Raw genomic sequence first — 27,424 nt, forward strand, 5'->3', positions numbered from 1 at the left:
TTTTCTTGGGCTACGTCTTCCATTTTTTTAGTATGGCTAGTAATTTTTTGCTGATGTCTAGGCATCTGCTTAGTCTAGTGAGTTTACTCAGATGCTCAATTTCTCCCTCTTTTGTAGGGATTTAGTGGTGGGATCCGTTCTTTGGTTCTTGGTTCAACCTGTTCTGCATCTTTAGGATTGTCCCTGTTAGTTGGTGAAATCTGAGCCCTGGACCCAGTAACGCTCAATTTCTCTCTCTTGTGTAGGGATTTAGTGGTGTTGGGCTATGTGTTATTGCTCTTCTTTGATTCTTGGTTCAACCTCTTCAGGGTCTTTAGGCTTGACCATTTTAGTTGCTCAAGTCTGAGCCCTGGACCCAGTAATGGGCTGCAGACCCCTTCCAAGGGCCTTATGAGGGGGAGGTTATAAAGGCGGGGAAAAGTCTCTCTTATTTAACTTTTAATCCCCTCCCATGCACTTCCTTGGTCAGCCAGCAGATGGTGCCCTTCTACAGCACTTTCCATTCATATCCTGGTGGGAGTGTTTTAGCTGCAACTGGGACCGATCAATGTGGTGTAGGATTCTGCCTGGAGGCTAAGAGCCTCATTATTCAAATCTTCTCAGAGGCAGTCCTCCAGCCTTTGCTGGCAGCACCCTCTCTTCCTGGGTAGGAAAATTTTTTACTCCCCTCTGTGTCCTCAACAACCAGTCCCAGTCAGTAGGAAGGGTAATTGAGAGGCTTGGATCTCTTTAGTCCCAGGCAGGCCCCAGGGCAGACAGTGGCACGACCCCTCCTGGCCTAGAAGGGCTTGTGGCACATAGTCAACCAAGTGTGTGGGTCAAAAGTTGAGTCAGCCTTAGGCTGTGTCCCTCTCTCTACCATTTCCTGGGGAGGTGGCTCCCTGTTACCCCCATTGTAGTTGCCAGCCCTGAGGACTGAGAATTCAGAATTGTCTGTAGGATGGGGGGACAGCACTGGCAGCTTCATCTGCAAGTCCTACTCACAGTTTTGCGGTTGAGATTCTTTCCCTTTGCCCCTCTTTCTTCTGGGTGATCGCCCCTGGTGTCCTAAACTCTAGAATTCTTTTTTTCCCTAGGCCAATGCTGCTGTCCTCTACCTATTTTTCTGGGGGAGGAAAGAGTCCCATGTCTTTCTAGTCTGCCATCTTCCTGGAAGCGGAAGTTACTTTTCATCTCTAATAATTTTCTTGGTTTCTTTTCTTTGTCCTTTCTCTCTTTTTAAAAATTTTTATTATACAAGTATCACGTGTTCATTGTTGCAAACTTAGATAGTAAAATAAATATAAAAACAAAAACAAGTTATTCATAGTCCCACTACTCAAAAATAATGCCTTGGTGTATATAGTCTTTCAGATTTTGTCTTTTCAATATACACTTACTTTATTTTTCCTTACAAAACATGTGTTCAGTTTTTAGAAATATGTATGATACCACTAATCTTATATGCATTATTTTTCCTTCTAAAAATTGAATTTATACATCCTATTTCCCTGTTCAGAAGTACTGAAAAGAGTTGTCTTTGTTTGCTGTCTGTGGTTCTTCTCCTCCCCTTTGAATCTGCTCTAACTTTACTGTCGCTCCATCCCTCTCCCCTCCTTTTTTGATCCCCAGCTCTTGTTAAAGTTTTGATTTCCCCTTGCTAAATCAGCAGTCAATTCTCAGTTCTTGTCTTATTTGACCTACTAGAAGCACTTGGAACCACTTCCTTATTTTTGGCTTTTGGTTTTCTTCCTATTTCCCTGCTGGACCTTAATCTCCTTTGCTGATTCTTTTTCTATGTCACCAAATGTCACAGTATATAGGGCTCAGTCATTGAACTTCTTCATCTGCTCTCCATAGGTGATCTCATTTTGTTCTCTTGTTTTTTGTTTGTTTGTTTGTTTGTTTTTAGGAGGTACCTAGGATTGAGCCTGGGACCTCAGACTGGGAAGTAGGTGCTTATCTACTTGAACTATATCTGCTCCCCCTCTCTTGGTTTTAAATGCTATCTCTTTAGATATACTGATGAATCGCAAATATTACTTCCAGGTCAGACTTTAGCTCCACTTGGATATTAAATAGACATTTCAAATTTAATATGTCCAAGGCCATCTCTTGGTATCCATTACCCAACAAACCTAAGTCGGTAATTGACATATTGGAATTCTAATCACTTGCACAGCTCAGGTTCCCTACAAGGCAGACTGAGACAAAGATAAGAAGTCTATGTGATTATTAGGGAGTCTCTTCAGATCTATAGATCTAGAAGAAAAAAGAAGGTGAAAGGATTGGTGGAAAGGAAAAGTTAGACTGCGATGCTGTCACCTACCCACACCATCCCTCTGAATCTAGGATAGCTCGTTGTGCTTTTCCTGAGTTGGGGGGAGGACAATGAGAGTAAATTATATCACTTAGGAAGTAGTATAGATTAGACGTCTAAGGACTGAAGTCCAGAAAACTACAACCTTTATACTCCCATGTCAGCCAGTGGTTAGTGGCTGCCCCAGGAAGGGAGCACAACCTTGGCTTTCTTCGGCCTGGGCAAGTCCCGAAGAGATCTGGCAGCCGAGAGCTACCTGCCAGCATCCATCCCAACATCTGGGGTTAAGTCTTCCATTCCTGAAGGGATATCTGGAAAACATCCACAATATATCAGCTATAACCTTTATCTTTTTCTCATCTCGAGTATTCAATTCATCAAGCAGATGTTAGCTCTGCTTTCAAAATCAATTCAGAATCTGACCAGTTCTGCTGCTTTGCTGCCCTTGACCATACGCCATTATCTCTTGCCCAGATTTTTGTAATGTTCTCCTAACTGGTCTCCTGTGATCTTTGCACATTTCTTTCTTTTCTCCACACAGCAGTTACAGTAATCCTTTCAAAACAGAATCAGATTATGTTATTCTGGTGTTCTCGCTTCTTCTCTCAGAATAAAATCATAAATACTTTCCATGGCTTACAAGGCCCTATGCAACCTGTCCCCTTTACCTCTCTATTATTCCTCTCCTCCTTGCTCACACCTCTCCAGCCCATTGACCTTTCAGTCCAGTTTTCCAGTCTTTCTTGGTCTCTGCTTGTCAGTCTAGCAGGTAAAATATGTCTGCCCTCTCAACATTAAAGGACTTGGTCAAGGTTATGGAGTGAGAAAATTGCAGAGCTTAGAAAACGTTCATGCCTTTTGATTCTAGTCTTCTCTTTTCTTCAGCTATATCTCAATGTAGAAAAATTAATGTATTTTGAAGTGAAGGAAAATTTAATTATTTTTAAGTGTTCATTTTGTCATAGTTTCTTGAAAAGGATCATTGTTTTGTGCCCCCCCTTCAAGTTGACTTATAAAATGCACTTCCCTTCCTGCAGCTATGTGATGGCATTGAGGTCATGCCATCTCATGCATGGAACTAATTATTTTTTGTACTTTCTTTCCCATACAGAGCTTTTCATACTACTATAAAGGAGGATTTGAACAGAAAATGAGTAGGCGAGAAGCTAGTCTTATTTTAGGTATAAGGTAGGTGTGCTGTGTAAGTATTATTTTTGTTCTGTGTCCTAGGGTTTGCATTGAAAAAGTAGAAAATGTTACAGTGACTTTACCCTTACATTTAAAATTAGGAGTAGGAGGGAGGGGAGAATATATCAACTGTTTACATTTTAAAACCTCAAATTTAAGAGTTTCCACCCCCCTGGAAAAAAATTAAGCAAACTTAAGATGTGTCTTTATGACAAAGAAGCTATTGTATTTGAATACTATTTAAAATTATAGTTACAAATCAGTCAGTCAGAATATATCTTACTATGACAATGAGTTCTTTCTGGACTCTTTTTAATAGTTTGATAAATATTTTATTATTCATTATAATATAGGATCTGTTTCATAGTTCTTTTCTAATAGCACAGTTGGACATCTAGCATATGCTATTGCACATATTTCATCTTAGCATTCATTTATTGTCTGACTTTAATTAGTGTGGGAGAAAGAAAATTGTTATTGTGTGATTGCTCTGTGATACTATTTAACACTTAGCATTAAGAATATTTCCCTTACCATACATTTACCAGAAGCTGTATTCATTTCTTTCCCTATGTTCCCTTAGGGCCTACTGTCAAGTTTTTGTGGGAGTTGATTACACTAACTTATCTACAATAAATCTTCTGGTGATTTAATCAACATAAGCAGAATAGCTCATAAAGTCCAATTTTAACTTTTTTAGCTCTTGTAGATCAGCAGATTTTTTAAAGCCAAAAGCATTTTATTATTTTTTATGATTTAGGAAGGGGGAAAAAAGCAGTTTTGTGTTTCATTTAAATCTAAGAAGAGATGAGATCTTTCTTTATCTTGAATTTAGAGAATAGAATATAGCAGTAGACCAGATTAGGAAGTTAGGTATATTGCTAGCTCTTCCTTGCTTAATATTCAGAATGGCATTTTTATTTTTCTTGAACTTTTAGTGAGCTCCTGTAACAACACACTCATATTCTTTAAATGTGAATATGAAACACTTTATAAAGCTCAACTCAAATGTTTCTGCATTTTTAATTTAATATCATCCAAGCCACTCATATGGCTAGGACAGATAATTAGGAATTGCCTGTATTTTATTTTCTTAAGCTAGATGGTTATAAAATTTGATCCTATCAAACTGGAAAATAAGTGAAAACAAGTGAATTTATTGGTTAAGACAAAGACTGTCAAAGAAGAGCTGGACATGAATACCAGTTTGACCACCTACAAACTGTTTGACCTCATTTTCATCATTTATAAAATAGAGATAATACTAGTTTATTTTGCATTGTGTTGATGTGAAGAGTAAATTAATGCATATGAAATTTTATAAACAAGACATGGCACTTGGTAACTACTCAGTAAGTGTCTTGCCCTAATTCTGCTTCTTAGGTATTGTATCTTGGTCAAGTCAGTTTGGCCTTTTCTGGGCTTCAGTTTCTTCATTTTAAATTTGGGATTAGTAATATTTTTCTTGTTTGAATAATATAAGAATAATGTGATACCTTTTTATAAAAGTGTGTACTAAATAACAAATGTTAAATAAATGTTGGTTCCACTCTCTTCATATCTCTATTATGAAAGGAAAGCTAACTATTTGACCCTGAAGCATTAAATAGAAAGGTGAAACTTATTTGCTTTCTTTTAGTCCTTTCTTTCAGTCAGGCAGTGTTGATTATGACAAGGCACTTCAGGATGTGAATACATACATTGGTATGACTTCATTTTTTTGTCATCATTGAATCTAAAATATGTAGACCATATAACAGGTTAGTAAAGATGAAATGGAACTGACTTGATACCCTTAAAGAAAAATATTTAACTAGCTTCTAGGTCATTCTATGCATGCTTACATTTGGAGTTAATGGTGCTTATTTGCCAAGATGTTATATTTGAGTCTTTCCTTTATGTTTTCCCATGCAGGAGGATGGTTTTATGAACTGTAACTTATGTCTACAAAAGAAAGCCTAAAATATTTTACTGAGCTCTCAGGAAAACTATTACTATGCATGGTATTTCTGAAATTTTTCCCTTACTGATTTTCAAACTTTCTAAAAACTTGTGTAGCACTCTGTTTAAACTGAATGTTATTCAGAAGGCCATTGTGAAAAAGATAAAACCAGAACAGCTCTGTTGGCCAGAGAATTGGGGGCACCACTCAGCTGCATACATCCTATCCCTCAACCCCCACTCCCAGCCTTGTATGCTGCATAGAACACAGATTGAAATCCTTGATCTATTGTGGAAATTGTATATAGTGGAAGTATATCACATATGCATTTAATTTTTATACTGTTTGAGACTAAGATCCTCCTATCTTGTTTAATCTTTATAACAACAAACAAATTATTTAAACGTATTAAGGGGGAGCAGATGTGGCTCAAGCGGTTGAGTGCCTGCTTCCCACACGGGAGGTCCTAGGTTTGATCCCTGGTGCCTTCTAAAAGCAAAATCAAACAATAGGCAAACAAAGGAAAAAACCAGCTCAGGGGATCCAATGTGGCTCAGTGGTTGAGCACCAGCTTCCCACATTTGAGGTCCAGGGTTCAATCCCTGACATGGGTACCTAAAAACAACAACAGAATAAAACAGAAATAGATCCTGTAGGCAAACAAAAATAGTTCCATTCATCCCAAAGCTCACCACCAGGAGCCTTATCATTATCTTAAAGACGGAATATTTTGAATGCCCATACGAAAGCATGTGAACTTCACTTGCATTTTTTACTGGTTGGCAGACCTCAGTGCACATGGTGCTTTACAGTTTTATATTCAAAACCATTGTGTTGTTTTTTATAGGCAGCGTATGTGATTTTCAAACTCAATTTTTACTCAAGTGATTTTCAGATTTTGCTTTATATGCTGAATTTGAACTTAATATCCAGAATAAGTTGCAACTCTAATATATATCCCCCCCAAAACACATGTACCACGGGAAATTTGGATTTTACTCAACTTAGTTTTCATTATCTAGTAGGCCACATTTGTTTAGCTTTATGAAATAAGGTCTTTACAACCTCCCCTTTAACTTTATAGTTTTTTGTCTTACTGTGTTAGTATTTACTAATATAAAGTCTTTGTTCTTCCAAGAAGTGTACATTTTTTCAGCCATTTTCTTGTGGAGGGAAATAATGCTAAAATGCATTAAGTACCTCTTGCATATACAATGACTGTTTTTTTTTGTTTTTTTTTTAAAGATTTATTTATTTATTTAATTTCCCCCCCTCCCTTGGTTGTCTGTTCTTGGTGTCTATTTGTTGCGTCTTGTTTCTTTGTCTGCTTTTGTTTCTTTGTCCGCTTCTGTTGTCGTCAGCGGCACGGGAAGTGTGGGCGGCGCCATTCCTCGGCAGGCTGCTCTTTCTTTTCACGCTGGGCGGCTTTCCTCACGGGCGCACTCCTTGCGCGTGGGGCTTCCCCACGCGGGGGACACCCCTGCATGGCAGGGCACTCCTTGCGCGCATCAGCACTGCGCATGGCCAGCTCCACACGGGTCAAGGAGGCCTGGGGTTTGAACCTCGGACCTCCCATATGGTAGACGGACGCCCTAACCACTGGGCCAAAGTCCGTTTCCCATAGATACTGTTTTAACATACAAAAGAGGTTTCTGTCCTTATTCAACTTAGAGTCTGCCTAAGGAGACATGTCATATATATGCAGAACAACTGGAAAACATAACTAATAAATGAAAGGAGTGATATAGAGCACCCTTCTCCCCCCACAAAAAAATGAGTAATTTTTTCTAAGTAATGTATTAATCGTTCCTTAATAGACAGTTCAGCAATATAGTGTTTATAACCCTGGTCCAGTGTCTAATGGTTACTTCCTCAGAATTCAGTGGTCTTTGTTCTCTGACATCTTTGATTGTCCATCTGGGAGATCCCAACAAACCAATAAATAAGCTTGAAGCACTCTCCCAGAAGACTTCTGTAAACAGCCAAAAGGGATACCCTTACGTCCTTATGCGAAAAGACTCATTTTATTCATGGAAGAATATTATACGTGTTTGTTCAGCACTGGACCATACATTTTAACAGACTTGGCTTTCTGTTACTTAACCCTAGGAGATTAGAAGTGATAAGTAACTGGAGAGGAACTGCTCCAGACTGGGACATTAGCAGACTTAAGAATTGACAGCTGACAGGCTGACAGCAGGAGAGGCACTGTGCAGAGCAGACTGAAGAACTTAAAATAGATAGCCCTCAGAGCCGCTTAGAAGTGCAGCAGACCTCTGCAGACCTTGTACTTCATTGACACTCATGGTGATGCTTCTGAGTCTTTAAAGAAATGCCTAATTAGGTTATTTATACTTCCTTTTTTAAAAGTAGGATATATATAATACATTTTTGTAAAAATGCTTTATTTGCATAACTACTGTTCTTTGAACACTAACTGTAGGCTAGGTCGTGCTAACCTTTTAGTTATATTACCTAGTTTAAAATGAATCCTGAGAGGTACGCTTTGTGATGTTCATTTTACCTATTAGAAAATTAGAACTCAAGAGTTTAAGCAGGATGAAGTGTCATAGGTAAGAGTGGTAGACTCAGGATGTTGAATCCAGATCTTAATAACTGAAAATACATGGCTTTAGCCACTACATTATATGGTTTATACTTACAAGTTAAATTATTTTGTGCTTCACAACCACCACCCTGTACTTTGTCAGCTGTCATTATCTGCATTTGAGGCCCAGGAAAGTTAAGCAGCTTACAGTATTCAGCAGCAGTACTAGGAGTTTGTTATTATGAATGTGATTTTTTTCCCTTGCCTAGTAAATGTGCTAATGAGAAACCTTTCCAATACTGGATAAATAAGGTTTTACCAAAACAATTTTAGGTTTATTTAACTTTCTCCTTTGAATTTTGTTTAGAGCATTGATTATTAAAGCAGCCAGTCTTTTCCCACAGGTTTCTCACAAAACTAACTTAATTATGATGGATGAGGGTCTTTAAAATATAATAATAATGAAAGCACTTTCATGCCAGGCGCTGCTCTGGCACTTCATAGGCGTTAATTCATGTAGTCCTTGCAGTAGCCCTCAGGAATACGCTGCTGGTGGCCCCATTTTACAATGAGAAACTGAAGCATAGAAAGGTTACATAATTTGATCAAGAAGTTAAATCAGGGGCTCTTAACCTTTTTTATTCCACAGACCCCATTGCCAGTCAGGTGAAAACCATGGACCCCTTACTAAGTTCACACTGTACTGTGTATTTTTTAGTAAATATATCACACCTGGGCCAACATGTCACCACAGAATGATGATTTTTTGAATAAATTCAAGCTCATTGACCTCTTGTTAAGAACCCCTGGGTTAAATAATTCAGTGAAAGAACTGGGATTAAGATTTGATAGTCTAGCCCTGGAGTTCAAACACCTATTTGTTACACTATATTTACTGCCTTCCTGAAAAATAAATTGAAGCATTAGTTTTCATAGTCTCCAGACTGTGACTTCCCTGCCCTGTATATTGTGTTTTGTTCTATTTTATTTTATTTTGCATTATTTTGTTTTTATATTGACTGAAAATAAGTACTAGCATTACAGAGGACTCTAGAAAAATACTTGGCACCATCAAATCAATGATTTATTTTGATGGTTAGTAAAATTAAGTGAAAAGCTGTAATTTCTCATTTATCCACAAGATGGAGAAATTCTCATTAGTTTTTAATTTCTTGAAACTCATAAACTGTTCATTTATAATCTATACTTTATTTTTACAGCCCATCTGCTGACAAAGCCAAGATTAGAACAGCTCACAGAAGAATCATGATTTTGAATCACCCAGATAAAGGTAAGTAGAATTCCTATTTTTCAAACTATGTGAATCAAAATATGCTCTGAATTGCTTTCAGTTTACTTTAATTATAAATGATATATAGTATAGATCGAATTTTATGTGCCACGTGTGTCTGATTTTTCTCATAAATACATGAGCCTTTAAATTGGAGTTCAGTGACCTGCAGAAGTGGTAGATTTATACTATCAGCTTTTGAGAATTTGGTTTTTATGTAGGAGCACCTGAACCCCTTTTTGAAGTTCTAGCATTTTGCTTGAGAAAGAGAAAACGTGAATTGTAGAATTTGATTGCATAAACTGATTCGGGTATCATGGATTAAATTTGTTTAACTTTAAACATAAAAGCACAGAGTTGGGAGAATAGATCTAAATCTTTGGCTGTAATATATTGTAGATGGTTCTGAATTTCTTAATTCTGTTTTGGAAGACTCTGAGGCTGAGCCATTTGTGGTTTTTGGCCAGGTTTTTAATGTAAATTTATCTTACAGAAAGACAATTATTATAACTTTAACTACACTACAGCTGCTTGAGAGAGAAAGCCCATATGTTCATTACTGATTTTGCTTTAAAATAACAGATGGTAGAAAGTTGCACTGTATTTTAGAAGTCAAGGGGGTGGGGAGTGGTTAAAGCGTTTCTTGTATCCTATTTACAGACTTTCAATTTTCTAATTTTTTTTTAATTAAAAATTTTGGATTCCTAACCATCCACACCATTCTTATGTTATTAATTAGCTACTATAAAAATTCTTTTCACTGTCATCTCCTATACTTACTGTTCTGTAGGATGAATAAACAAGAGTATAAACTTTGAAAAGAGGTTTTGCTTAAATTTATAAACAGCTCAACAGTTACTGAAAGATCCACTTAACTAAGTTACTTTTCATTGTGGACTTTTCAGAGTAGAAGTGTATTTAAATGGTTCCTTTAAGATCTCTGACTCCTAAACTTCCTCTGCCTTCCAGGTCAAGTATATGCCCTTCTCTGACTGATTGCAGAAGGGTCTAGCACTCCTGTCTTTCAGATAATTGAGAAGTGGTTGATTGTGCCAGCTGTCAAGGAAGCAAATTCTAAAATGTATCTAAGAGAATATGTATTTTTAGATACCTTTAGTTTAAAAGAAAATGTTTGTGTATCTTGTAAGATTTAAATCATAAGATTTAAATAATTACTTGATTTAAAACTCAATTACTGAGATTGGGGCGGCGCAGGCAGTGGCATGTTGACTTGTCTGTGGTTTGCTAACAGCCTCCTGTCTGGCACTCGGGGGGTAGCAGGGGGTGAGGGAATGAACCAAGAAGCAGGAGGCCAGCACTTTTCTCTGGCTTCTGCCATCCAGCTACCACTGTGGCCTTGAACATCATTACCTCTCCATATCTCAATTTTATAATTTACAGAATGAAGGGAATTATTTCTAAAGTCCTTTTTGGTTACATGGTTTGTTGTTCATCTCTTTATGTCTATTCAGTTAATGAAAAACCTGTACCCGTACAGATCATATTTTTAACTTAAAAAAGTGGCTTTAATTTTTCTTTTTTTTTTTTTTTTGATTATCATACCTGATTAGAATATGAGAGACAGATTGTGGATACTTTCCCCCATATAACTGCTCATTCATTGACAGTTTTTTAAGATTTGCAGTTACGGAGAGTTCACAGGCTTCCTAAAACTCATCCATATGCGCACACTTAAGGACCCTTGCCGTAGTAGAAGTATAGTGAATTAAGAAATAGTGTAACTACTGGAGGGAAACAAATAAGAGTATCGTTGAGCTGGGATATGGTAGCTCATAAATCTGGAATTGTTTTATAAAAAAGAAGTTGTTTTTTTTTTTTTTTTTTTTAACCAGGAACAAGTTAACAGTTTTAACAAATGTGTGTCATTCTTGAAGAGCCAAAACCAGGAGAATTTAGAGAAGTGTAAGAATGGAGAACTCTTAATTTCACCTCTTCCTTTAATATAATTCTTCATTACATTTGTTCTGTCAGGTCACCACTGGGTGTTGGAGGTGGTTGCAAAAATTAATAAATCCTTTACCCAGTGCTTCTGAAATTCATGAATATGTCCTCCCTCCTTTCCCCCAAGTCACTTTCCTGTTGGTTTTCCTACCAGCTGGTAGAATAAATTTGGAACTTCAAATGTGTGATCAGCTGCAATTTGTTACGCATTTCATTATCAGCTTGTGCAAAACATATGACATCGGAAAATTAGCCATTGGAAATGGCTGAAAAAATATATATATATATATTTTAAAGATTTATTTATTTATTTATTTCTCTCCCCTCCCCATCCCCAACCCCGGTTGTCTGTTCTCTGTGTCTATTTGCTGCGTCTTGTTTCTTCCCGCTTCTTCTGTTGTTGTCAGCGACATGGGAATCTTTGTTTCTTTTTGTTGTGTCATCTTGTTGTGTCAGCTCTCCGTGTAGGTGGCGCCATTCTTAAGCAGGCTGTACTTTCTTTTGTGCTGGGCGGCTCTCCTTACGGGGTGCACTCCTTGCGCATGGGGCTCCCCTACGCGGGGACACCCCTGTGTGGCACGGCACTCATTGCGCGCATGAGCGCTGCGCGTGGGCCAGCAACACGGCCTGGGGTTTGAACCGCGGACCTCCCATGTGGTAGACGGACGCCCTAACCACTGGGCCAAGTCTGTTTCCCTGAAAATATATTTTTTGTAACCAGTATTAAATGAGCATTCCGATGCATTTTGGTAAAAAGGAAATTTTGCTTTTTGAGCTTAATTAGATAGAAGGTTAATGTGGTAAACTTATCTCAGGTCCTTGATCTAATGCTTTGAGACTAATTTCTTTTAAATTACTGCTTTTTGTTAATTACTGGAAAACAAAAGTAGTTGTTATGAAATCAGTAGTTTGATATTAACACCTCATGAATGTAGACCGAAGGATAGTCTTAAGTAAATTTGAAACACTGTGAGATTTCTTACAGATTATCTAATCCAGTCTATGCAAAGTGTAGTTCACCAATCAGGCCTCAGTTTTCCAGTGTGCAACAAGCTAAAAACAGAAATGGAAAGTAGACATTCAGAAATCGTTAGAGCAATTTGAGATAGCTGTGACATTCAAATGTCTGATACTTTCATTTTGCAAAAGTATTGATCAACATAATGGTAATTAAAAAATAAAAAAGTGCTTCTTCACCATAAGTTTGGGAAGCACTAATTTCATCAATGCTGCCCCTTAAACCAGGAGTCTTTGTGTTCTATTCTAGGGGAAAATGGCCTTTTCGCTTTTCTCAGACTTTCAAGGGTGGAGAGCTCCCTGCTTTGCAAGGCAACCACTCCACCAATAGCTAGCACTAACTATGAGAAAGATTTTCTTTACATGTAACTGAAATCTGCCTGCTTTTTAATTTGTGCTTCTTTTCAGTAAATATACAGTGCCTCTCGTTCTTCTTTAATATATATTGGGGAATGTTAAATGGTACAGCCACAGTGGAAAGCAAGGTGGTGGTTCCTCAAAAAGTTAAATATAGAATTGCCATATGATCCAGCAATCCAACTTCTAGACACATACACAAAGTTATGGAAACAGGTTTTCAAACAGACGCTTATACACGGTTGATAGCATTATTCACAATAGCCAAAAGGTGAAAACAGCCAAAGTGTCCATCAACAAATAAATAGATAAACACAATGTGGTACCTACACACAATGGAAGATTATTCAGCCATAAGAATGAATGAAATTCTGAGACGTGCTGCACATGGAAAAACCTTGAAAACGCGCTCAGTGAAATAAATTTGCAAGACACATAAGGACAAGGATAATGTCACTTCCAAGAGCAATTTTCTAGAAATAGCAAATCTGCAGCAACATAAAGTAGATTCGAGGTTACCAGGGAATGAAAGGAGGAGAGAAGGGCGAGTGTATTTTTGGTGGATATGGAGTGTTTGAATAAGATTAATGAAAACATTAAATAAAACATTGGGATTAAAAGTAAATCAAAGTAACTGTATTGTTGAATGAATGTTCTCTAATTACTCTCACTGGTGAAGCAGCTAAATTTGACATGGAATCCTACTAATAAGATACTATAATTTATTACACTACCTTATGTTTAAAAGATGGTTTGCAGACATTTAGAAAAGAAAGATGATCATCAAGAGACAACATGGGGCTGGAGGTACAGTTAATGTTGGGGTTTAAGATATATTTAGGGGATTTGAATCTCTGGACTGACAATGTGATAGCCAGGTCCTGAGCCTCAACAGACTCCAGCACCTACAATCTGATCTATTGGACTTACCACACTCAGCTAAGATGGAGTTGAAGAAGGACAACTACCACACCATGGAGCCTAGAGTGATTACAACTGAAAATGGGAGGATTGCATCCAGCATCCATGTGGAATCTGAGCCTCCTCTTGACATAGAGGTGCAATGGACACAACCAATCCAATGTCCACATAGAAGAGGTGGCATTGGATTGGGAAAAGTGGACATGGTGGACGATGGGTATGGGGAAAGGCAGGAAGAGATGAGAGGTGGAGGCGTCTTTGGGACATGGAGCTGCCCTGGATGGTGCTTCAGAGGTAATCACCGGACATTGTAAATCCTCACAGGGCCCACTGGATGGAATGGAGGAGAGTATGGGCCATGATGTGGACCATTGACTATGAGGTGCAGTGGTACCCAAAGATGTACTTACCAAATCCAATGGATGTGTCATGATGATGGGAACGAGTGTTGTTGGGGGGGGAGAGGGGGGGTTGGGGGTGGGGCTGAATGGGACCTCACATATATATTTTTAATGTAATATTATTACAAAGTCAGTAAAAAAAAAAAAAGAGACAACATGGGGAGAGAAATAAATAAATCTTTAAAAAAAAAAGAGACAACATGGACACCTTTGGTGATAAAAAATATTTTGGAAATAGAGGTGGTAATTGCACAACATTGTAAATGTTTTTTTTTTTTAAAGATTTATTTATTTATTTATTTAATTTCCCCCCCTCCCCCGGTTGTCTGTTCTCTGTGTCTATTTGCTGCATCTTGTTTCTTTGTCCGCTTTTGTTGTTGTCAGCGGCACAGGAAGTGTGGGCGGCGCCATTCCTGGGCAGGCTGCACTTTCTTTCGCGCTGGGTGGCTCTCCTTACGGGGCACACTCCTTGCGCGTGGGACTCCCCTACGCGGGGGACACCCCTGCGTGGCAGGGCATTCCTTGCGCACATCAGCACTGTGCATGGGCCAGCTCCACACGGGTCAAGGAGGCCCGGGGTTTGAACCGCGGACCTCCCATGTCGTAGACGGACACCCTAACCACTGGGCCAAGTCCGCTTCCCTGTAAATGTATTAAATGCTCCTGAATTGTTCATTTTAAAAATGCTTAAAATAAAAGCATTTTAAAAATGCTTAAAATAAATGCTTATTTCCTTCTTTCTTTGAGTTTGCTTTTCTTTTTCTAATTAAAAAAAAAAGTCCATGTTCATTTCATTGGATTCAGCTATCAGTTCAAAATAGTAGAAGTTTTATAATGATTTCTTTTTTGACCCATGGCCTAATTTTTTTTTAAGAATGGTGATTTTCTAATTACCTTCATATTATTGATTTGTAGCTTAATTCCTTTTAGTCAGAGACTGTATTCTGATTTCAGATCTTTGAAATTTGTTGAACTTCACTTTACTATACAGCATAAGGTCAGTTTTAGTAAATAATTTGTGAGCACAGGAACAGAGCGTAAACTCTGCAATTATAGATATTTACGTAAAGTCACATTTGTTGATCGTGTTGTTCAGGTCTTCTGTATTTTTACTGATGTTTTTGTCTGCCTTCTCAGTCATCTGTTAAGAGAGCTATAAAGTCTCCCACTGTAATTGTGGATCTGTCTGTTTTTCTACTTCTGTCATTTTTTTCTCATTTATTGTGAAGGTGTTTTGGGGCTCATATAATTGAGAATTATTGTATCTTCCTTATAGATTAACCCCACCATTTTGAAATAGCTATACTTACCTCTAATAATGCTTCTTGCCATAAGTATACTTTATCTGAAATTCTTTATAGCTACACCAGTTTTTTATTGAGATGGAGATGATGTGGCGGGGAGGTGGATTGTGAACAGGTTTGGGAGAAAAATCAAGAGTATCATCGTGGTGTTTTAAATTTGAAGTACCCAGGATACAATGCAAGTGGAGGGGAGAGTAAGAAATTGAATAGATGAGTCTAGAGTTTGGCAGAAGGGTCTTAGTAATTTGAGAGTTGTCAATTTAAGATGGAGTTGAAATTAATTTTAAAAGCTATAGAGTGAGAAAATACGATGAGAGACAAGGAGGGGAAAAAATCAAGTTAGAGAAGTCAGCAGAATAGACAGGAGGAAAATAAGGAGAGAATGGTGCCATAGAAACAAGATAGGAATAAATTTAAGGAAACTGTGTGATCACCTGTGCTGAGTGCTGAGTGGTGTGAGAACCCCTAAGTTGAGGATAGAACAGAGGGCTCCATAGGATCTAACACTGGAAGACCAATGATCTTGAGAAGCAGTTTTAATGGGTGGTGAGTAAAAGGAAGATGAGGAAGTAGAATTTGCTTATATGTACTATACCTTTTTGTAGAAGTTTTCTGATGAAGAGGAGATGAAACTGGAGCAGTAGCTGGAGGATGGGGATGTGACATCAAGGGAGAGCGCAGTGTTTTTGTTTTCTTTCATTTTTTTTTTTAACTGTTTAAATATAGAACATTGTTGAGCAGATTTGCCTCTTAATGGAAATGTTCAACTTAGAGAGACTGATGTTTTAGAAGAGATGAAATTTAAATTCAACAGGGATAAAGATAATGTTCTTTCAGGTCTCAAAAATCAATTATATAAATATAGGAGAGACTTAGCAGTGTTTCACATGAAAAAACCATGACAGTCTAGTTGATCTCAAAGCCTTTAAGATCAGTGTAAGAGCTGCTAAAAATAAATTAATGTGTTCCTAAGCTGCATTGAAGGACACATAGTGTCTCCACTGAAAGAATCCAACATTACCATGATCTTCTCTACTTGTCATTCATTCAGTCCACTAACATTTATTATTCACACTGTTCTGAGATAGGCAGTCACACCTTATCTAGAATTTTGTGTCCATTTCTGGGTGCCAGTTTTGAAGTACACTGACTAAGTAGTGTTTGGAGGAAACCAGTCATGATGGTAAGAAGTCTAGAAGCAACGCTAAATGAGTGGTCATTCAGTCATTCAGCCAACGTTTATTGAATACCTATTGTGAGCCAGACAGTGTCCAAGATGCTGAAAATGTAGCAGTGAACAAGATAGCCAAACACCTTACTTTCATGGTTCTTATAGTCTACTAGGAGAGACAGGTGAACAAATAAAATGTAATGTGATAGGTTAAAAATGACCAGAAAGTCTCCACAGCTCCTTTATCAAAATGCAATGTTTATTTCCTTACCCTATGTGTCTAGGTTAGCCTTGTCACTTACCTTGACAAACAGAATGTGGCTGGAGTGTCATTGTGTGAGTTCTGAGCCTAGACCCCAAGAGGCCTTGCAGCTGCCACTCTCAGTTTAGACCTCTGTGGCTACCATATGAAGGAGACCAGGCTCAGCCTGGAGGATGGAAGGCTAAGAGGACAGAGGGGCCTAACCATCTCAGCTGAGGGCCCAGCAAAGTCGTCCAGTCCTATCTGACTTGACCAGATCGGAAGAACCACCAAGCCAATCACAGAATAGTGAGAAATAAATACTCATTGTTGTTTCCAGCCACTAAGTTTTGGGATGATTTGTTATGTAGTGAAGGCTGATATAGAAAGTTTTCCATGATGCTAAGTGCTTTAAAGAAAAACAAAGCCAAGAGGGTGTAGAACTTGACAGCTGGAGAGGGAGCAGTTGCAGTTTTTACATAGGTAGTCTTAGAAATCTACTCTAAGGAGATAATATTTGAGCCGAGAGCCAAGGGATTCAGTCATACCAAAATCTAAGGAAAAAGTATTTCAGGCAGAAGCAAAACCAAATGCAAAGACTCTGAAATGAGAGCACGTCTTTCTGAATTTTTCAGGAGGTCAGCTGGAGCACAGTGAGCAAGGGGAAAGTGTAGAAAATAGGATTGAAGAAGAAGCCTGGCGCCAAACGATGGTGTGGCTTGCAAGCCGTGGTAAAACCTGGGATTTTACTTTTTAAGTGTGTGTGTGAATGATATTACTTGATTCACAGTGCTAGGAAGATTACTTTGGCAGTTTCAGAGAAAGTAGGAACCAAGGATAGAAGCAGTAAGTCACTAGAGAAATTGTAGTAATCCAAAAAAGAATGATAGCTGTTTAGACTAGGGCTTTTATAGTGAAGGAGGTAATGAATAGTATAATTCAGGATATATTCTGAAGGTAAAGTCAATACACCTCATGAATCAGGAGTAAGAAAAAATGAGCACAGATAACTCCTATGTTTTTGGTCAAAGCAGTGGTTGAAAGAACAAGAATAGCAAGAATCTTAGAGGGGATCTATTAACAACATCAAATACTCAAAATACAGCAAGGTTATAAAATATTCACTGAGAAACCCCAAGCAGTGAAGATTTGGCCTCTATAAGAAAGTCCATTTTTATAGTTGGAGCTATCTTAATTCCCCTTCACAAGAGATCCATCAACCAATAATTCTTTTTTTAATCAGTTGTATTGAAATATATTCATAAACTATACCATTGATGAAAGACTATTAATATACTCCTATTCCCTATAAACCATATTTTGCTTAGGTTGTATTTTTGCTCAAATATCACCCTACTCTTAACATCTTGTAACATTAATGTACATTTGTTTTGTTTCAGAGAAAAACATTCATATATATGTATTCTTTGCCATGCTATTGTCCACAAGCGTTCACTACACTATACAGTCCCATGTTTCATTTTTTAGGTTTCCTTGATATACCTGACCTTCAATTTTCCCTTTCACCTATCAAACCCATATATTGATGCTGCTGCTAGTTACAAAGTCTAAAATGTGCTTTCATCATATCTAACCATTTCCAAGCATTTACAAATAACCTTTTTACCATTTCTGCACAGATTAAATCTCAGCTTTCCATTCTATATTCTTATTCTGTCCTGTATTCTAGCTGTTGACTCCATGAGTTTACTTATTATATTTATATATTTCATAATAGTGAAATCATATGATATTTGACCTTTTGGCTTACTTCACTCAACATAATGTTCTCAAGGTTCATCCATGTTGTCATATGCTTCACAACTTCATTTCTTCTTACAGTTGAATAATATTCCATAATATATATTATATATACCACAGTTTGCTTATTGTTGTTTCCATCTTTTGGTAAGTATAAATAATGCCACTGTTAATATTCGTGTCCCAGCTATCTGTTCGTCTGGGTATATACCTAGTAGGGGTATTGCCAGATCATTATATTTAACTTCTTTAGGAACTGCCAAATAGTCTTCCACAGCAGCTATACCATTCTACATTCCTACCAACAGTGAATAAGTCTTAAACTATTTCTCCACATCTTCTCCAAGACTTGTATTTTTCTGGGGTTTTTGTTTGTTTGTTGTTGTTTTTTTCAATAGTGTCCATCCTAATAGGTGTGAAATGATAATTCATTGTAGCTTCGATTTGCATTTCCCTAATAGCTAGTGGTGTTGAACATCTTCTCATGTATTTTTTCACCATTTGCATTTCCCCTTTGGAAAAATGTCTATTTAAGTCTTTTGCCCATTTTTAAATTGGTTCATTGGTCTTTTTATCATTGAGTTGTAGGATCTCTTTGTATATAACAAATATTAAACCCTTATTGGAGATGTGATTTCCAAATATTTTCTCCTATTGAGTAGGCTGTCTTTTCACCCTCTGAGAGTACTTTAAAATGCAAAAGTGTTTAATTTTGAGGAAGTCTATTTTCCTACTTTTTTTTTTCATTGTTCATAGTTTGGGTGTAAAGTCTAAGAACCCACCTTCTACCACCAAATCCTGAAGATGCTTTCCTACATTGTTTTCTAGGAAGTTTGTGGTCCTGGCTTTTATGTGTAGGTCTTTTATCCATTCTGAATTGATTTTTGTATATGGGATGAGATAGGGGTCCTTGTTCATTGTTTTGGATATGGATATCCAGTTCTTCCAGCACCGTTTGTGGAAAAGACTGTTCTGATCCAGTAAAGTGGACTTGACAGGCTTGTCAAAAATCAGGTGGCCATAGAGATGAGGGTATATTTCAGAAATCTCAATTCAATTCCTTGTTCAATGTGCCTATCTTTATGCCAATGCCACACTGTTTTGACCACTGTAGCTTTCATAGTATGCTTTAAGATCAAGAAGTGTGAGTCCTCTGACTTCAGTTTTCCTTTCTAGGATGTTTTTGGCTATTTGGTTCCCCTTCTCTTCCAAATGAATTTGGTGATTGACTTTTTCTATTTCCATGGACTAAGCAGTTGGAATATTGATTAGGGTTGCTTTGGATCTGTAAATCAATTTGGGTAGAATTAACATCTTATCAATATTTAGTCTTCCAGTCCATGCACAACGAGTGTCCTTCCATTTGTTTAGGTCTTCTTTGATTTCTTTTGTCATTTTCTGAGTACAGGTCTTTTACCTCCCTGGTTAAATTAATTCCTAGATATTTGATTCTTTTGTTGCTGGTGCAACTGGATTTTTTTCCTTGATAACCTCTCAGATTGCTCATTACTAGTCTACAGAAACACTGATTTTTTAGTATTGATCTTGTATCCTGACACTTTGCTGAAATATATTAGCTCAAGCAGCTTTGTCGTAGATATTTCAGAATTTTCTAAATACAGTGTTAACATCATTTGTGAATAGTGAGAGTTTACTTCCTCTTTGGATGCCTTTTATTTCTTTTTCTTGCCTAATTGTTGTAGGTAGAACTTCTAGCACAGTATTGAAAAACATTGGTGACAGCATCCTTGTCTTGCTCCCAATCTTAGAGGGAAAGCTTTCGCCTTCCATTAAGTATAATGTTGGCTGTGGGTTTTTCATATATGCCCTATTTCATGTTGAGCAATTTTCCTTCTATTCCTGTCTTTCAAAGTGTATTTATCAAGAAAGGATGCTGGATTCTGTCAAATGCCTTTCCTACATCAATCAAGATGATCATGTGGTTTTTTCCTCTTCTCTGTATATATGTGGTATATTACATTAATTGATTTTCTTGCATACCAGGAATAAAACCCACCTGATCATGGTGTATAATTCTTTTAATATGCTGTTAGATTCAATTTGCAGTTAGGTTGTTGAGAATTTTTGCATCTATATTCATTAGAGAGAGAGGTCTGTAATTTTTTGTTTTTTTATGTTTATTTGCTTTTGGTATTAGTGTGACATTGGCTTCATAAAATGAGTTAGGTAATTTGCTCTCTTCAATTTTTTGAAAGAGTTTGAACAAGGTTGGAATTAATTCTTCTCGAAATGCTTGGTAAAATTCACCTGTGAAGCCATCTGGTCTTTGGCTTTTCTTTTTTGGGAGCTTTTTGATGACTAATTCAGTCTCTTGTGATTGCTTTGTTGAGGTCTTGTATTTTCTCCTAGAGTCAGTGTAGGTTGATGCATTTCAAGGAATCTGTTCATGTCATCTAGGTTGTCTTAACTTGGCTTACAGTTTTTCATAATGTCCTCTTACGATTCTTTTTATTTCTGTGGAGTTGTAGTAATGGCCCCCCTTCATTCCTGATTTTATTTGCATCTTCTCTCTTTTTTCTGTCAGTCTAGCTAAGGGTTTGTCAGTTTTATTGATCTTAAAGAGCTAGTTTTTGATTTGGTTGATTCTGTTATTTTGGTCTCAATTCACTTATTTCTACTCTAATCTTTCTTATTTCTTTCCTTCTGCTGGCTTTGTGATTAGTTTGCTGTTCTTATTCTGGTTGTTCCGGATGTTCAGTTAGGTCTTTGATTTTAGTTCTTTCATCCTTTTTAATATAGGCATTTAGGGCTAAAACTTCCTTCTCAGCACTGCCTTCACTATATCCCATAGGTTTTGATAAATTGTGTTCTTATTTTCATTCATCTTGAGATATTTACTAATTTAATTTCTCTTTGAAATTCCTTTTTAGACACACTGATTTTAAGTGTATGTTGTTTAACCTCTATATATTTGTGAATTTTCCTTTCCTTCCTATTAGTGATTTCCAGCTTCATTCCATTATGGTCAGATAAGGTGCTTTGTATAATTCCTGGAGAAAGATCCATGAGCACTTGAGAAGAATGTGTGTCTTGCTGATTTGCAGTACAATGTTCTGTATATGTCTGTTAGGCCTAGCTTATTGATCACATTGTTTAAGTTCTGTTTCCTTGTTGATCTTCTGTAGTTCTTCTAATGATGTGAGTGGAGTGTTGAAGTATCCAATTATTATTGTAGAGATAGCTATTTCTCCCTTCAGTTTTGCCAGATTATGCCGCATGTATTTTAGAGCACCCTGGTTCAGTGCATAAATATTTATTATTGTTTTTTCTTCCTGGTAGATTATTCCTTTTATTCAATGTAATGGCCTTCTGCATCTCTTATAAAGTTTTTGCGTTTAAAGTCTGTTTTGTCCAATATTAGCATAGCTAACTCCGCTCTGTTTTTGGTTACGGTTTCTGTGAACTATCTTTTTTCAGCCTTTCACTTTCAGCCTATTTGTATCCTTGGGTTTAAGATAGTCTTTTGTAGACAGCATATAGATGGCTCTTATTTTTCAAAAAAATATATTTTATTACAGAATTTGTGAACTTAGAAAACTATCATGCACATGTGTAGAATTCCCATACAATACCCTTCTACCAGCATACCACACCATTGTAGACATTTGTTACAGATTATGAGATAATATCAGACTATTACCACTAACTGTGGCCCATAGCGTACATTTGGCAAATTTTTCATACCCCCCTGTTTTTAAACACAGTACATCTTTGGCACTGACGCAGGAATATTACAGTATTGCTGTTAAGTATAGCCCATAGGTTACGTTAATTGTAATTTTCCCATGCTTTTCCACGTTTCCATCAACCTGCAATAGTGACATACATCTGTTCTAATTCACAGACATTATTGCTAGATGGCTCATGTTTTTTTTGCCCATTCTGTCAGTTAGTCTCTTTTGATTGGGGAGTTTATTAACATATAATGTCATTATTATCAAGATATTACTTACCTTGACCATTTTATCCTTTGACTTTCATGTGGCATATTTTTGTCTGTATGTTTACACTTCTGGTTAACCTTTCCTGTTAATCTTCATTTCTACACTCTCCTCCAAACCTCTCTTTTCCTGTCTTTTCCTTTTAGGCTGCAGAACTCTATTTCTTATAAAGCCAGGCTCTTGTTTACAGTTCTCTTAGTTTCAGTTTATCGTGAATATTTTAAACTCACCTTCATTATTGAAAGACAATTTTGCCAGATAAAGAATTCTTACATGGCAGTTTTTTTCTCTTTTATATCTAAATATATCATACTACTGTCTTGTTGCCTCCACGGTTTCTTATGAGAAATCTGCACTACATCATCTTGGGCATCCCATGTATCTTGATAGATCTCTTTTCTCTTGCTGCTTTCAGCATTCTTTCTTTATTTTTGGCCTTTGACATTTTGAGAAGTATGTGTCTCACAATGGGTCTATTTGGACTTTTTCTGGTTGGAGTATAATGTTTAATAAGGCTTTCAATCTTTTGTGGCTTTCCCTTTTTTTCCCAACTGCTAACTGAGTATATTATATGCCCTTTGTCTTAAGTACCTAGAATGCATAACAATCAATTAAAGTTTAAATTTGAGTTCGATTAATATCTTAATTTTTTTTTTTGAGGACATACAGTGTGCCCAGTTTTCCCTTAGCTACTGTGAAAATTTAAGCAGCTTATCAATATTGACATTACCTAATTACAAAGATCATTTTAAGAGATAATCATGAAATCAACTTACTTCCTAACCTAGTGCATATGTAACTTGCATCAACTTTATTTGTAATTTTTATTGTATATTCAAAGACATTCTATGACTTGTCCAATAAGTATTTATAGTGATCTTGCCATAAAAATGTCAATGGTATCCTCAAGGGCAAAAATCTAAATATAGCTTCCTCCATCACTGCCCTTTTTTACTATAACAGGTTAGTTGATCTTGTTTCCCTACTCCCTTTTGCCTTCATTCAGTGGTAGGATATCCATAAAAGGCCTGAATAAAATCAGGACAATTTACATAAATACTATCTAGATGCTTTTCAGTGTATTACAAGCTACTGAGGCCTTATGATGTTTTCAACAGCTATAGATGGCTTGCACTCAGTGAATAAAAAATAAAAACACAAAGAGACTGGTGAACTCTGCTATGATTGTTGGCCTGAGCGTTAAGCACAGACAGCATTCAGGCTAGAAGTTAGAAGGCATATGATGTTTAAATAGCTTGAATGTGACACTTTGTGGCTAGGATTTTTTATGTCAGAAAGTCTCTGCTTATGATTTACAGTGATTCTGCTTTTGAAATTCACTTCAGTTTTCCTCTTACTGCTTGTATTAGAAAGACTGCATTGCAATGACCTCAAAAAAAGAACCAGCTTAATTTTACTTTAAGATATGGTGAATCCAAGGCAACATGCTAAATATTCTAATAGGAGCATTTCAGAAAACAGAGAGCATTTCCTTGAACATTATTTTCACTGGTTCATTCATCTGTATTAGAAAATAGGCTTTTTAGAAATTGGGTAGTGCATATTGGCTTTTCTAATAGGTATTTTATTGTGAAATCATAAGTTTTAATAACACTTTGAAAGATCTCTTGGATTGATCTCCTTCACAGATTACATTCATCACTTTTTAAAAAATGTCTTGGGAAAATAGATTTTATAACTGTGCACTTAATTTCAGAGAATTCTTTGGTCAAGTGTTTGAATGGTAAATGTCTGACAGTGAAATGTTTGAATGTTTTTCAATTCATTCCTGATCATAACTTTCCTTCATTATTTTTCTCAGGTTATCTTTGATTGCTAGTCGTCTGTAGCGCTTCACTACACAATTTAATTTATGCTGTTTTGATTTTTAGTCAGCTTATAAAATAATTTCTCAGAGGATGAATGTGTGGGGAAATATCAGAGATTCATAATTAAGTGGGTTTTTTAATATATCTGTGACTTTAAAATATGTCAGTAATGAAGTGTGTTCTAATTCATTTATTTTCCTTTGTCCTCTCAGGTGGATCTCCTTACTTAGCAACCAAAATAAATGAAGCCAAAGACTTGCTAGAATCAAGCACCAAACAGTGATTGATGTTGACAGACCACTCTGAAGGAAAAAAAGGGGGAACGTTTAAAAAAGAAAAGAAAAGCCCTGCAAATTAATTTATACCATGGCCTTCACAATCTTCATTCATATATTGACCACAATCATTTCTTCTACTTCTAAGCTATTTAACAATAAATGATTATTGGTCTTGCTTTTCATTATGCTTTTAAAGGACCCCCCTTAAAATTCTATAACTGATCTTTTCCCCATGTTTTTCTTCCTTTTTTCTGTGATATTCATATATCTTAAGATTTTTCTTATCTTAGTCCTAAATTACCCTCCAGAGACACCCAAAGGTATGTAAAATCTATGGCTATCAGTAATGAGTTTGGGTTTTGTAAGCAATGTATAGAAATTTCCTTACACTCTTTTATGTATCCATTTGTTTCCTCAAAGGAATTTGGGATTCTACCTATCTAAGGTGCTTTCAGTGTTTTAAATCCAAACTCTGGCTGCTCCCCACAGGCAAATCATCCGACTTGGAATTCACTAAATGGTGTTTTGTTAAGTAGTGGTTAGGACTTGGTAAAGAACTCTGCTCTCTGAGACCCCATAGCTGAAGTATGAGAACTGGAGATCTAAAATGATGAAACCTTTACCAAATGTGCCCTGTGAGGAAAGGTAAAAAAGAACTAGAAGTCTGAGGAGTTTGTATTTAATTATAAGCTTTCAGTACTGTATGTTTATTCAGTTATTCATTCTTCAAATATTTATTGAACGCCTATGATGTATAAGGTACTCTAGTGAGTCCTCTGAGAGTTACAAATGTGAACTAGTCATAGATCCTGACCCTTAAAAACTTATATTTAGGGAAGCGGTTGTGGGTCAACTGATAGAGCATCCAGCTACCATATGGGAGGTCCAGGGTTCGATACCCAGGGCCTCCTGACCCATGTGGTGAGCTGGCCCATGCGCAGTGCTTATGCGCGCAAGGAGTGCTGTGCCACGCAGGGGTGTCCCCCGTGTCGGGGAGCCCCACATGCAAGGAGTGGACCCTGCAAGGAGAGCCGCCCACGTGAAAAAAGTGCAGCCCACCCAGGAGTGGTGCCACACATGGAGAGCTAACACAGCAAGATGATGCAACAACAACAAAAAAGCAATGGTTTCCCGGTGCCACATGACAAGAATGCAAGTGGACACAGAAGAACACACAGCAAATGGACACAGCAAACAATGGGGGGGGGAGGGGAGAGAAATAAAATCTTTTTTTTAAAAACTTACGTTTAAAGAAAAGTTAAATCATGTAAATGTACGCTATTCAGTACAGATGATGTGCCTAAGGAAGTTCAAGAAAAAATATTTTTCACTGAATGCATCAGGGAAGGCTTCTTGGAATAAGTGGCATAAAGCTGGGCTTTTCAAAAAAAGTTATCTGCTGTATGATTGATGAGTCAGTGTTGTTTCCCCTGAGATCAGAATTAAGAAAGATATATCTAATTAGTGTGATTAGAGTGAAATATTTCCCCAAAACAAGGGATGACTAGATGGCCTCAAAGTGCCAGTCTTATGCACAGCATTAAATTCAACTCTGAAAACTGCCCCCTGGTCTTTCCTCACTTTACTATTCCAAAGATGAGTAAACAGTTCAGATACAGAGTACCTGCATTACTTCCTACTACAAATCCTGGGTTCATTCCAATGAAACTGGCCTCCTGTATTTCATCTGAAAATTTACATTTTAAAATACTTTAGAGATGTCTTTCAACTCATGGCACTCCCTAGTTCAGGTGTTCTCCACTGCAGTGCTCTTGACATTGGGCAGAGTAATTCTTCTTTGTGGGGGGCTACCCTGTGCATCGTAGATGATTAGCCACATCCCTGGCCTCTACCCACTACCGGGCAGTCGCATCGTGCTTCCCAGTTGTGATAACCAAAACTGTTCCCAGACATTGCCAAGTGTCCACAAAATCACCTCTGGTTGAGAACCACTGTTACAGAGGTTGAACTAACATTTTTTCTTTTGGTACATAAAATAATGGTCTGACTTAAAATTGATCGAATCTTAGTGTCACCCCAATATGGTTCTTGTTTTAAAGTCCTCATGCATACCCCAGTTTTCTCCTGTTGCACTGTTTTGGTTTTTTTGTTTTAATTTTTCTGCTCACAATTATCCCTCTACCTCAAATGATCTCCTAATCCCAGATCTAGGTGTATGTGGGGAGCCACCCGCTGTGACGTCTGTTCACAAATGTGCCCTGTCATTTCCTTATTCTTCTCCTCCCTGCTTCTTTGTTCTCCCCCTCCCGCCACTACTCAGGTGACCACAGCAATACGCATGCGCAAGGCGCGAAACTCCGCAGACCCGGTGCGAACTGTCGGCCAATCCCCTCCTTGGACGTCTGCCACCCACAAGACCAGCCTATCACCTATGTACACGTTCCCTTCCCTCTCTATATATCCCTGTGTTTCACCCCCAATAAACAAGGCTTGATCAGAACCCTGTCTTGCCTCCATTCTTCTCTCGACTCCTGCCCCACCCTGCTTCTTCCCACAGGTCCCTGGACTCGCCCCCGCCAGCTCGGGCAAGTGGCACCCTACGTTGGATGGGACCCGGGGAAGAAGCAAGCCGACACAAAGGAAAACCTGCGCAGGTGGTTTTTTGTAAATAAGGAAGACCTGAATTTTTGGGCGGAAGACCTGAGGAATCAGCTTGGGCGGAAGACCTGAGCCATCGGCTTGGGCAGAAGAACTGAGCTTTCAGCTTGGGCAGAGGAGACCTTCAGGGAACTGCCTATTCCCTGGAAGACGTCTCGGTAAGTGATCGGCTACAATGGGGCAGGGCTCTAGTAATAGTTCCCTTTTCCTATTCGGCCTGCAGGCCTTAAGATGAGAGGAGTAAAGGTTAATATTAAAGAACTCTCTAAATTCTTTGCCTTCCTCCAAGAAATTTGTCCCTGGTTCCTCCAAGAAGGTACTACTGATGAAGAA

General features: G+C 37.5%; 1 protein-coding gene across 3 annotated transcripts in view; it reads left to right on the forward strand.

Annotated features, from left to right (window-relative positions):
* The window catches only part of DNAJC15 (DnaJ heat shock protein family (Hsp40) member C15), a 103,996-nt gene extending 77,063 nt beyond the window's left edge, over window positions 1-26,933 (forward strand). For 2 of the 3 annotated variants that reach the window (XM_058276644.1, XM_004463581.4), the window contains exons 4-7: window positions 3,411-3,487; window positions 9,198-9,268; window positions 17,278-17,373; window positions 24,407-26,933. In XM_058276644.1, the coding sequence (XP_058132627.1) occupies window positions 3,411-3,487; window positions 9,198-9,268; window positions 17,278-17,373; window positions 24,407-24,477 (315 nt within the window). In that variant the 3' untranslated portion in view covers window positions 24,478-26,933. The remainder of the gene's footprint in view (window positions 1-3,410; window positions 3,488-9,197; window positions 9,269-17,277; window positions 17,374-24,406) is intronic. The other variant, XM_012527197.4, reaches the window with a different exon arrangement.
* Window positions 26,934-27,424: the final 491 nt, after the last annotated feature.

Source organism: Dasypus novemcinctus, chromosome 15 (assembly GCF_030445035.2).
Source record: "Dasypus novemcinctus isolate mDasNov1 chromosome 15, mDasNov1.1.hap2, whole genome shotgun sequence".
Classification (NCBI taxonomy): domain Eukaryota; kingdom Metazoa; phylum Chordata; class Mammalia; order Cingulata; family Dasypodidae; genus Dasypus; species Dasypus novemcinctus.